The 13,137-nt window shown below is 40.0% G+C and overlaps 1 protein-coding gene and 1 long non-coding RNA gene across 2 annotated transcripts in view; one reads left to right on the top strand and one right to left on the bottom strand.

Annotated features, from left to right (window-relative positions):
- The window catches only part of LOC110301687, a 91,529-nt gene that overhangs the window by 56,235 nt on the left and 22,157 nt on the right, over positions 1 to 13,137 (top strand). The window lies entirely within an intron of this gene.
- The window catches only part of Trpc6 (transient receptor potential cation channel subfamily C member 6), a 116,469-nt gene continuing 106,879 nt past the window's right edge, over positions 3,548 to 13,137 (bottom strand). The window contains exons 11-13 of the mRNA XM_021172271.2: positions 6,276 to 6,359; positions 4,748 to 4,823; positions 3,548 to 3,887 (exon numbers count right to left, since the gene is read on the bottom strand). Coding sequence (XP_021027930.1) covers positions 3,736 to 3,887; positions 4,748 to 4,823; positions 6,276 to 6,359 — 312 coding nt within the window. The 3' untranslated portion in view covers positions 3,548 to 3,735. The remainder of the gene's footprint in view (positions 3,888 to 4,747; positions 4,824 to 6,275; positions 6,360 to 13,137) is intronic.

Here is a 13,137-nt window from a genome sequence, read left to right as displayed (position 1 = left end):
GAAAGGATGGACCATCTAGAGACTGCCATACCCAGGGATCCATCCCATAATCAGCCTCCAAACTCTGACCCCATTGCATACACTAGCAAGATTTTGCTGAAAGGACCCAGATATAGCTGTCTCTTGTGAGGCTATGCCAGCACCTAGCAAACACAGAAGTGAATGCTCACAGTCAGCTATTGGATCGATTACAGGGCTCCCAATGGAGGAGCTAGAAAAAGTACCTAAGGAGCTAAAGGGGTCTGCAACCCTATAGGTGGAACAACAACATGAACTAACCAATACTCCCCAGAGCTGGTGTCTCTAGCTGCATATGTATCAGAAGATGGCCTAGGAACTGCATATGTATCAGAAGATGGATCATTGGAAAGAGACGCCCATTGGCTTTGCAAACTTTATATGTCTCAGTATAGGGGAACACCAGGGCCAAGAAGTGGGAGTGGGTGGGTGGGGGAGTACGGGGGAGGGTATGGGGGTCTTTTGGGATAGCATTGGAAATGTAAATGAAGAAAGTACCTAATTTAAAAAAAAAAGAAAAAGTCAAGTAATCATTTGAACACGTGCATGCACTCATTTGCATGCACACACAGGCACACACACAGGTGCATGTACACACCCACACAGTACACAGACACACAGGCACAAGCACATACATATAAAAACATACTTAATGAGACTGAAAATATGAGTCTCATTAACCATCTATCTAAATATTTGTTCATGATTGTCTGCTTTTCATCAAACTTAAAGCAACATATGTAAGTTGATATATTCTGTGAGTATTTATTTCTGAAGGCTCAATGTCACAGAAGGTTAGTACTACATAAACCTGTATGTTTGGCTGTGTTTTGTTACAAGAGATTCAGTAAAAAAAAAAAAAAAATGTGTGAGTAACAAAAAATTTCTTTCTCCCCTATACCTACATCCACTTGGAAGCAGATCTTCTACTGATAAAAGCCTTCCTCATCAGAGGCTGTGGTCTGCTTCAAGCGGACATTGAGTGCTGGGTACAGACCAAAATTTCTTATTGAGAGATTAAACACAGTATGAGACTCCACCTCTAGCCGGTGGAGAGTAGCAATAATGGTGAGGGAGCTGTGCTTCACTCTTGACCCTGGCATTTCTATTCACAAGTTATTTATATTTTAAAAACTTGGTGTTTGTCTCATTTCTAAAATAAGTATATGGTTTTCATAAGCACGGCATCTGAGTAAGTTAGATAATGGATGTGGTGGTATTGTCAAAATGACAATCTTGAATCATCTTGGAAGGGACTCTCAGTGAGGAATTGCCTATGGAAAATTGCCTATGGGCCAGACTAGCCTATGAACATTTTTATGATAGATTATCTTAATTATGTTTATTAATGAGGGAAGACCCAGCCTACTGTGGGTGGCACCATTCCCTGGGTTTTGGTCCTAGACTGTAAGACTAGAGAAAGCAAGCTGAAAAAGTACCCATGCGTGCACGCATGTCTCTCTGCTCTTCCTATGATGAGCTGACTCCAATTCCTACAGTATTGACTTTTCTACTGTGATGGACTGTGACCTGGAATTGTGAGCTAAAATAAACCTAACTCCCCATAAGTTGCTCTCTGTTTTTGAAACAGCAACAGAAATGAAACTTTGGTATGAGAGGTGTGAGAGGCTGGCACAAGGTACATGCTCAGTAATCCTTTCTCCCAAGCGTGTGATGTCTCATTCCAATTTAGGTTCTGGCAGTTTCATCCATAGGCCTAGAAGTTGAGCTAGTTTCTTGTTCCTGTGTCTAAACACCAGACAAGAAGCAGCTTCAGGGAGGAAGGATTAATTTTAGCTCATGGCTTGAGGAGTATAAATTCTCTCATGGCAGGAATATCATGCTATGTTGTTGGATCCATCACATCATATTTGACCAAGAAACAAGGAACACTAATAAGGACAGACCAATGAACTTTGTGCTCTGCTTTCCAGTGATTCACTTCCTCCAGCAAGATCAGTGTTTGCAAATTCCCACAGGAAATTGAATGTGGGAGTTTGTCTGTAAATTGCTCAGAAATGGCACAATATTGTGCTGTCAAGGAACCAAAGAATTACAGTGTTTGGGACTTTGACACAACTGTAATAAAAGCGTTCTTATTGAATAGTAACTTTTAGCTACAATTTAAAAAGTCATAATAAATAAGTTTGAGGATTCATATTAGTTACAAAAGAAGGCAAACATGTAGTATGTGTGTATGCACACACAGACTTACATAAATGTGCATGCACATATATACTATACATATGTATGAGAACATGCATACACACATACACAAACACACACACACACACACACACACACACACACACACACACACACACACACACACACACTGGATAGCCCTGGTACTATTCACATTTTGATACTAATTCCGCTTCCCCAGGAGGGGATGCCTGGGATGAGGAGTGAATCACTACTCAGGTGACTTCTTGTGAGCCTTCCCCTAATGAATAAAGATTTCAAGGAACTAGTCACTGGGCATGTAGGTGGGATTTCTGGATTAGAGAAAGGGATGGCAGAAGAGGAGAGAATCTTGGTTTTGGGGACAGCAGAGGAGCATGGAGGTCAAAATGTAGAAAGCAGAGCCCCCCAGGTCAGGTGGAAAATATGTTGGGATCTGCTACCTGAGAATTAAGTTAGAATGGCTTACAAATTAGAACGCTTGTTGCTGCACCCAACAATTGTGCTAACTGTTGATTCTAAACTAAGTTTGGGTGGTGTTTTCCTTCATGTGGTGCTCAACTGGGTTCCAGAGAGAAAGGTACAGAGGCAAAGCATGGGTTTGTAAGAAGTGTACCCCAAAGAGTCTTGGGAACCTGGAAGTGTGGGCTGGCGTGGTAACGACCAGCCATGGGACCTGAGTGAGCCAGTGGGAGAGATTTAGGAGCTCTAGATCAGAAAGTCTGCCAAGACGAACACAGGCAGGTCTGCCCACCAACGCAATGCAGGTGGTAGCATGAATGCTTTTTAATATTCCATTGCCACACACACATACACACACACACACACCATGTTCCCTAGCCAAGAAAACCATTTTCATTGTTAAGTGTTTTTAAACAGGTGTGGCAGAAAATTGAACACAAGAATGGGCTTATTTTGTTTTGATTTTTAGACATGGTCTCATGTAGCCCAGAGAATCTTAACCATGTGGCCAAGGCAGACCTTAAGTTCCAGACCTTTCTCTATCTGCCAAGTGCTGATCTAACAGAAGTTTGCTACCACACAAGGCTCTAAAGCAAGTTGGACCAGGCAGTATCAATTATTTTGAGTACCTAGGTAGAGGTTACAGCACACTCTAGATTATTTTCTTCTATATTCTAGGGTAGGAAGTCCCTGGTGAAACGAGATGCTGCTACTCACTTTGTCAGGGAACAGCACAGAGCACAGGGAACAGCTTAAACATACCCTAGGCAATCTGAGGCCCATCACTGAGCAGACAGGAGGGGCATTCACACCAGCACAAGAGTTACCCTCCCCCTACCCAAGAAAGCTATCCAGAAAACAAGCTCCAAGGAATTGAGCAGGCTTTTCAGCATCTCAGCAATTGTTAGCCTCAGCAATGCAATTTAATCACCAAAAAAGTTGATATTAGGACTCTAAATGATCCAAGTTATCAGTTAACATACTTTTTATCATTGGCACTTAAAAAAATAAGTCAGAAAATAATATGGCTTCAAGTGGAGAAATAAATATGCACTTCTGAGGGGCTCTGCTCTATCTGTGGCTTTCCTCCAGCTTTGGCTCTAAAGACAGTCTCTCCCCGAGTTTCCTAATGAGCTCTGCTAGGTCTTCTGTGTTCTGCGATTTTTCTTCAAGGAGTTCATAACGGAGACTTGAGATGTCTTGCTTAATTTCCTTCAATTCCCCTGTGAAGAGGAAGAATAAAAAGAAGTTAACTATAAATAACAGATGAAGTTATCTATGAATATGAAGTGTAAACCAATGATCCTAGGTTAGAATAAAGACAATCCTGACCATATTCAGAATCTTTTTAAAGGAAACAGCTTCCCAATCAGAAAAAAAACTTTCTATTTTACTTAGGTAAGAAAATTAATTACAGCAAGTGTTAGTTATCTGCAGACTTGGAGAGTTGTGGTAGCACCGCTCGCCTTTCCCAGACACCTCCAGCAAGACCCCATAAAAATTACAATGTTTCATCTAGGCCATGCAGTCTCTGGACAAAGAGCTTGTGCCCTACCATTTTGTACCTCTGATGGTTGTGATCACAGCAAATATTGATTATTACTTGACAAGATCTAGGATCTTTTGGAGACTGACTAGCATCTGGACTAGTAAGGGATTTATGTCTAAGTGCCATGGGAAGATTCATCTAACCTGTGGGCTACACCAGACTCTTGGCAAGAGTTCCAATGAGACAAAAGAGAGCGTGAGCCTTACACAGCCACTCATTTTGTTTTGCAGACATAAGAGCTGCCTCCCGTCCCTCCCATCAGCACAATGTGCTGTCCACTTTCACTCTACTTCTCCAACATAGTGGACTGTCCCCTTAAACAGTGAAACAGAATAAATCCTCTTTCCTTTAATTGCTTTGTAGGGCAAGCTGCTTCAGCAGTGGGAAAAGCTACTAACACAGTCAGAGAGAGCTTATTCTTTATGGCTTCCTAAGGCTCATCTACTGCATGCCCAACTCTCTCTCTCTCTTACCTCCACATCTGAACACAGCCTTAACTCACACTGGAAAGCTTTGTTCTTATGGTCAACTCACCTTCATTCACCTCATCGCTCTCCTTATCAATCTGGGCCTGCAATACATATCTTTTAATGAGTCTCTTCATGATTTTCTAGACAAGACAAGGAGAAATCCACCTCAGCATTATGTTCATGCAAATATCTCATTTAGAATAGGGTTCTGGTCTACCTGCCTTTGGAAGTGATGGCTACCAAAGCACAGGTAATATTTAGTTCAAAAGGAGTATATGTCTCCATAATTTAGTTTTCTTTTGAAAGCAATTCTCACATTATTTGAGCTAATGACTCAAAAGTTAATTCTCAAAAAAAGGAAGATCATAGAGCAAACATTTAATTCTTTGTGCTTCTTCTTGTATTACTTGAAAGTAAAGCACAAACTTCCTGTCAGATAATTTATGCAGAACTCTTTGAGGAAGGAAGGAGATAAAAAAATGTCCAGTTCCCAACTCTACCAAGAATTGTAGACACTTTTGATTGTATAGTTGCTTTAAGAACCACCAGTTTCAATGAAATAAAGGTTCACTAGTGCCTTGGCTTGTGCATAACTATAAATATATATAAAATGTAAACTAATATGCAACAATTGTACAGAAAATTCTTATATTACTACACCAAAACTTACTACATAAAATCCAAATTAAAAGGTAATTAATACAGTTCGGTGCTGAAAAAATTCACATGAGGATGTAGTTTGGTTTATAGATGCAATGTTTTTAACATTGTAAAAACATTTTATATGTTTTAATAGTGTTTCTTACAAAAGGAAATATTAAGAGTCCACCAATAGTGAGGTTTTTCTTACAAAATTTCCATTTACTTATATAAAAGAATAAATCCATTATTAGTCACAAGAATATATGTCAGAGTGAAAGCACCCACTATAGAACTATTACACAACTTACTACTAATTCATGTGTATAACAGGACACATATATTACAGAACATTAGCATTTATAAAGTTGTACATATGTGTACATATATACAAGCAGCAGATAGACTATTCACAAGTAGGCCATCTTTATTTCACAGTGGGAGAATGTGAGGTAAATTTTGCTTTGGTTTTATTTAAAAACCTGTAGGGTTTTTATTTAAAATCATGTATATGTATGTATATCTGTGTGCACATATATGCACAAGAGTGTAGGTGCCCTTGAAGGTCAAAAGAGGTCAGATGTCCTGAAGCTGAAGTTATAGGTCATTTTAAACTGCCATGTGGATAATAGGAACTGAACTTGAATCCTCCGTAAGAGCAGTTTGTGCTCCTAAGTTGAGCCACTTCTCTAGCCCCTCTGTCTTGTTTTGTAAGGTTGGCCTTCCACAAAGAACCTAGGCTCTAAGCTATGTCATTGTCTATTTACATATTTTCCACTTGGAAAGTACCAGGCATATGATAGTTACTCCATAAGCACATGTTAAATGGATCGAACCTTTGATGTTGAAAAATATCTTGATACTTTATTTTAATTTAACAAAGTTCAGAGCTTGAAAACCTGAACTTAACCAACAGCTAGCTAGCTTTACATCTTTAAGTACTTCGTGCTTACCTGATATTGTCTTGGAGGATTACTGAAGCTATTTAAACGATAATCTTCTGAGCTCCTTGTACTTGATTGTTTGTGGTGTGCCAACTAAAAAGAGAATTAGAAATTCTAATTTAATTTGCATTGTCAAGTCATGTGTGTGAGATTATCAGTTACTCGTGTGAGCTAATGTCTGGTGCCATTTGTCTTAATTTCATAGTGCTGTTATATAAGATATAAGAATTGGTCCTGCTGGAGTCTTCAATTTCTGCTGCTACTGGAGATTGTGTGTGGAGCCCCTCAGACTTTGTGACTCTCACAATGTTCCCCTAAGAGTCATTTTTTAGCCTTGCAAGAGGTAGGTGTGTGGTACAAGAGGAAACAAACGTGCTGGGAACTTTGTGGTGATGCGAACATATCCTGTGTCTGATTGACAAACCAGCACCTGCCTGAGATGCTCACCAGAACACCAGGGGCCTCACCAAACAGAACTCAGATGCCATGGAAACTCTATTGAGTCCGTTTCAACTAGGAGATCTGGACAGTGTCCCCTTCAGTTGTACCCCTCACAAAACTCCCACTGTGGTAGCACTTTTAAAGAAAGAAAATGAAGTTTGGCAACACATAACAAAATGTGGTAATGCTAAAAGCCTAACCGAGAACTCTTCGATGCATTTTTTTCTAGGAGGAAAAAATGATTCTTTTTTTCTCAAAGAAAAAATGATTTTGTTTTACAAATAAACATGAGGTCTTGAGAAAAACAGAATATTTCTAAATCTGTATATCATGGGAATAAACCATCTTCCAATGAAATAAAACTTCTCCAACAGTCAGAAAAATTATTCATGCTTTAGATTCCCTAATAACATTTTAACATCATGCCTGGTTCCTAAGCCCTACATCTTGATAGCAGCCCCCTACCCCATTCAAAAACCCCAAATTCCGCAAATCAAATGCATCCCTGTGGAGGGTCAATGAGAAAATCACTTCAACTAATAGTTCATAAGCAAGCAGGTATTAACTAATAACAATCCTTTTCTGGCTAGTTCTGCTTTGAAGACATAAATATGTTATTTTAGGACATAATATTATCATTTTCTAATACATCACATCAACACAACTAATAGTTATTTGAAAATTGAATCAGGCAATGAAATGTGTAAGAGAAAATGTACTCAATGTGCAAAGAAGCATTGTTACCACATGGTGGCACAAAATCCTACTTTATCATCTGGTCCCATGCTCAGCTGCCTAGCTGGCTCTAAGTCTAGACAACTGCATAGCAGCAGGCTTGCCTTTTAGCACATACAAGGGAATTCAATTGCCAGTACGAAGAATATTTAAAATTTAGATATATGGGTACAACAGAGGCACAAAGGACCGAGTGCAAGCTTTGTTCTTACTATCTGTAAATATTCACTCTCTCCAATTCAGAACAAAGCATAGATTGCTCTTTCAAAAACTTTGTGTTTTGTGTATTTCTGGAAGAAATGGAGATCAAATGCATGAAGCTACACATGCTAAGTAGGTGCTATTCCATGAACTACATATTAATCCCATTTCTGCAGGTAGAGAGTTCTGGAAGTCTTTTTGACCTTGTAAGGATTAAATTACCAGAAGCCAGGAAAAATCAAGGAAATAAAAGTGTAGAGGTGATATTCTCAGGCCTCCCCAAATGTAGATGTGAGATGGACCACCGTGTACATTGCTGGCATGCATCCTTCTTTAGAACTAAGTAGCTGTGTGTGGGCTTGGGTTTCAACTGCCACTTGTCTAAGACTAGAATTTAGTCAAAGTATTTTACCTTTCTGAGCTGCAGAATGGAGAAAATATTGCAGAAGAAAAGGTATGTCAGTTCTGCAGCTTGGAATGGTGGGTGCTTCCAATACCTGTTATTATTATTATACAGAGACATACGTATGCACTATATGTTTTGAAGTCTGTTCATAGACAGCTCTGATCCTAGGATACTCTGCAAACATTGCTTTTGATTCATGTGTCCAAGTCCATAGCTAAGAATTTACAGAAGTACATAATCGTATTCCCCCATAATCTCCTAAGGTCGTTTCCATTTCTTTAAACAGGTTTTCACCACCCAGCCCTGGGAGGCCTAGGGCTCACTCTGTACACCAGGCTGGCCTTGGGCAGTAATCTTCCTGCATCTGCTACCTGAGCATCGGGATTAGAAGCATGAACTCCACACCCAACTTTCCTTGAGCAAATACATGTTTCCAGGATCCTTGGTCATATATTAATGTAAAAAGGAAACATTGAGAGTTCTTACAAGGTCATGTAGAAAGGCAGTCCAGCATTTCTTCTGCTTGCTTTTATAGATGATTTACTTTTCAGTAGCTCCTGCCCTATGTAGTAGCTAAAACTACAAGTCCTAGATATAGAACCAGTAAAAAACAAAACAAAACAATATTCTCACTGAACCCAGGGCAGTCGATCAAACTACCCCCAAAGGTATGAAACCCACTCTGACATCAACAGCCTGGTGACCTGTTTTGAGACAGGAAGCAGAGCAGGAACCCAAAGCATCACTCTGCATTAGCAGGTGTGTAATGGTGAATGCCAGAGACTGATTCAATTACACTCTTTTTTGACACTATGTGTCTAAAAAGCTGATGCTATCCTCTGTCAAAACCAGTAGGCACTCAAAATAAAACATGCGACAGATGATAATGAAAAGGTCTCCTCACTTAGTTTTGAAAAGAACTTTTACTTGGCTCACTCTATTGATTTTATGGTATGCCCACAGTAAATGAGACAAGAGCCTTTCCATAGCTAATTAAAGACTGTAACTTCCAAGCAGTCAGACAGAGGTCTTGAATAAAACACAAACTGTCATTCTAGAGGCCGACTTTATGAAAAAGAATGAGCCGATCTATTGGGTAATGAAGACTGAACCATGGGTGTTTGAACCTGTACCTATAGGACAAAGACATGTTCCCAGAGAAACCTCCCTCAGCAACACTGGGAAAAGGTTATTTCCAAATATAAATGGCTGATTTGAAATTAGTTTTTTTAAATAAAATCATTTGAAACCAGAGTCTTACATGGTAAAGAAAATTGGCATTTATGTTGATTTGATAATCCAGTAAGCAAGTGTCAAAGACAGTTCTCGAAGTTTGGGACATATCCAGAATTTCAGGTCATGTCACATGCAAAATAGTGGGCTTTCTTATAACAGGTACACATGTGTTATCATGTGCTCTGCTCATTCTCTTCATTGTTGCTCTCTCTCACTCTCCCTCCACATGCTGTTTCCCTCAACACTGAGGGTTGGCTTGCCTATGAAAGAGGGAAAGATACATAGATTGCCTAGGAGAAAGTCCAGCCCAGCGTCTAGAATTCACAGGGGGTGGGGGAGAGGTGGGAGAGAAAGAGCACCTCATAAGAACACAATCATAGCAAGAGAGGGACAAAGCTACAGTGAGAGGCTGCCAGATAATCCCAGAATTAGCACTTTCTTGAAGAAAAACATGAATGTCACATGTCCATGGCTGCCACAGTATACAACCACACGAAAAGGTCTTATTGTTAAATTGACATCAGAATCAACATCTCACCCCAAACTCCACAACTGGATCAACTATGATGTCACTTGTGCTCCCTAGACATTCACACCCTCTTCTTGGCCTAGGGACTGGTTACCATGCCATGACCAAGACAACCTCACCAAGGAAAAGGAATGAGAAGAAGGCACTAGCACAAAAATGGCAAAACATATGTCCCACCACGTGCCTTGCTTTGGAGTTTTTGTTTCTTTTAGTCTTCCTTTGAGACTCAGCCTGAGACATTCATGCAATTTGTGCAAATTCTTAGCAGGAGTGTAATGGGAAAATAAATATATACTGATGTGTGTGTGTGTGTGTACTGCCAAGCACATCCAACAGATGCTAATGTTGGTGCCATTCCTCAATTAATTGTATGCTTGCTTCCAAATGACATGATGATTTTCCATTATCATTAGTTTTTCCACTTACTAATTCACTTATTTGCAATTATTTTTCCAGACACACCCATTTATATTATTCAGCCAGACTCCATTCATTGTCTGTTCATACCCTTTCTCTAGGAGTTTAGGCCTAGTCTCAGCTCTGTCTCCCCATGTGACTATCAAATGTGTGCTTGTGTTTGTTCTTGCCGTAGTAATAAAAATAGTAAGTACCTACTCTATTCTACTCCACCTCAGATACTGTCATAAGCACTTTATCTGCATTAACTGAATTGATGCTCCGAATGCCTCTGGGCTGGCAGTGTTTGTTGCCTACATTCTACATATGAGCAAGGAGCCATCCTGGTAGTGTTTCTAGCACAACACTTATAGCTATTCACTATCATGTGGAAATCCTTTATAAATATTCAAATGTACTCTGTTTTCAAAGTGTTATTGTCATAACATCAGCACAAGCTCAGAAGCAGGAAGCTTCTATAGTGAACAGATAGTAAATACTGCAGAGTTGGGAGCCACATACTATTTCTGCCAGATTCTTCCCTTGTTTTTTCTATATTTCTTTAAAATGTAAACACACAGTGACACACACACACACACACAAACACACACACACACACGATGTCAGTCAGAACAAAGCAAGCTGGAGACCAAGCAAAGCTGAGGTGAGTGCTTTATGAGCTCCTTCCACTGCCCCAACCAACACACCAGCTCACCACAGAGAAAGTAGACCATGAGTTCTCTTGAAAACATTATTCCACTCTATGTCTCCTCTATCTGTACCCTTGAAAATACTTGGTGTCTTGGTGGGAAGAGAAACAGAACTCTGAATAGAAAGACTTGGTCAATTCCTCACAACACTGGTGGTGACTGCCCTGAGGGCTGAAGGTAATTTTTACTTCCCCTTCTACTACTTACTCACAGCCCCATGCTGGAAACTGAAGTCTCAGGCTGCAGCCAGGCTCATGGGTCCTGGGTCTATCATACCCATGCCTCCTTCCTACCACCCTTCCTGCTTGGGATTCTGTTCCATGAAACTTATTCCAGATAGAATTCCTAATCAGAATAGAGCTTCTATTTCTAGGAGTTCTTTGTGTATGTGTGTGTGTGGGAGGGGGTGGTATTAGATATTTTTTTATTTACATTACAAATGATATCCCCTTTCCTGATTTCCCCACTGACAAGCCCCTATCTAGTACCCCTTCTACCTGCTCACCAACCTACCCACTTCCTCTTCCGTATCCTGGCATTTCCCTATACTGGGGTATTGAGCCTTCACAGGACCAAGTGCCAAACCTCCCATTGATGTCCTACGATGCCATCCCGAGCTACATATGCACCTGGAGCCATGGGTCCTTCCATGCATACTCTTTGGTTGGTAGTTTAGTCCCTGGGAACTCTGGGGGTAATGGTTACTTCATATTGTTGTTCCTCCTATAGGGCTGCAAATTCCTTCAACCACTTGGGTACTTTCTCTAGCTCCTTCATTGGGTACTCTGTGCTCAGTCCCATGTATGGCTATAAGCATACGCTTCTGTATTTGTCAAGCACTTGCAGTGCCTCTCAAGAGATAGCTATATCAGGCTCCTATCAGCAAAATCTTGTTGGCATCTTGTTGGTGGTTATTTATGGGATGGATGTCTGGGTGGGACAGTCTCTGGATGGTCATTCTATCAGGCTCTACTCTGAAATTTTTCTCTATAACTCTTTCTATGGGTATTTCGCTCCCCTCTTCTAAGAAGGATCGAACTATCCACACTTTGGTCTTCCTTCTTGACTTTCATGTGTTTTGCAAATTGTATCTTGGGTATTCTGAGCTAATATCCACATATCAGTGAGTACATATCATGTGTGTTCTTTGAGACTGTGTAACATTACTCAGGATGATATCTTCAAATCTATCCATTGGTCTAAGAATTTCATAAAGTCATTGTTTTTAATAGCTATGTAGTACTCCATTGTGTAAATGTACCACATTTTCTGTATCCATTTCTCTGTTGAGGGACATCTGGGTTCTTTCCAGCTTCTGGCTATTATAAATAAGGCTGCTATGAACATAGTGGAGCATGTGTCCTTATTACAAGTTGGAACATCTTCTGGGTATATGCCCAGGAGAGATATTGCTGGATCCTGGTAGTACTATGTCCAATTTTCTGAGAAACCACCAAAACTGATTTCCAGAGTTGTTGTGCCAACTGGCAATCCCACCAGCAATATTCCATATTCTCGCCAGAATTGGCTATCACCTGAGTTTTTTATCTTAGCTATTCTGACTACAGTGAGGTGGAATCTCAGGGTTGTTTTGATTTGCATTTCCCTGATGATTAAGGATGTTGAGCATTTTTTTTTTGGGGTGTTTCTCAGCCATTTGATATTCTTTAGTTGAAAATTCTTTGTTTAGCTCTGTACCCCATTTTCTAATAGGGTTATTGGTTTTCTGGACTCCAACTTCTTGAGTTTTTTATATATATTATATATTATCCCCTATCAGATTTAGGATTGGTAAAGATCTTTTACCAATCTGTCAGTGGCTGTTTTGTCTTATTGACAGTGTCCTTTGCCTTACAGAAGCTTTGCAATTTTATGAGATCCCATTTGTCAATTCTTGATCTTACAACACAAACCATTGGAGTTCTGTTCAGGAATTTTTCCCCTGTGCCCATATCTTTATGGCTCTACCCCACTTTCTCCACTATAAGTTTCAGTGTCTCTGGTTTTATGTGGAGTTCCTTGATCCACATAGACCTGAGCTTTGTACAAGGAGATAAGAATGAGTCAATTTGCATTCTTCTAGGTACTGAACTCCAGTTGAACAAGCACCATGTGTGGGAATGGGTGGGTAGGGAAGTGGGGGGGCGCTATGGGGGACTTTTGGGATAGTATTGGAAATGTAATTGAGGAAAATATGTAATAAAAATATATAAAAAA

Source organism: Mus caroli, chromosome 9 (assembly GCF_900094665.2).
Source record: "Mus caroli chromosome 9, CAROLI_EIJ_v1.1, whole genome shotgun sequence".
NCBI classification, from domain to species: Eukaryota; Metazoa; Chordata; class Mammalia; order Rodentia; family Muridae; genus Mus; species Mus caroli.
This window is presented reverse-complemented; position numbering and strand designations above follow the sequence as displayed.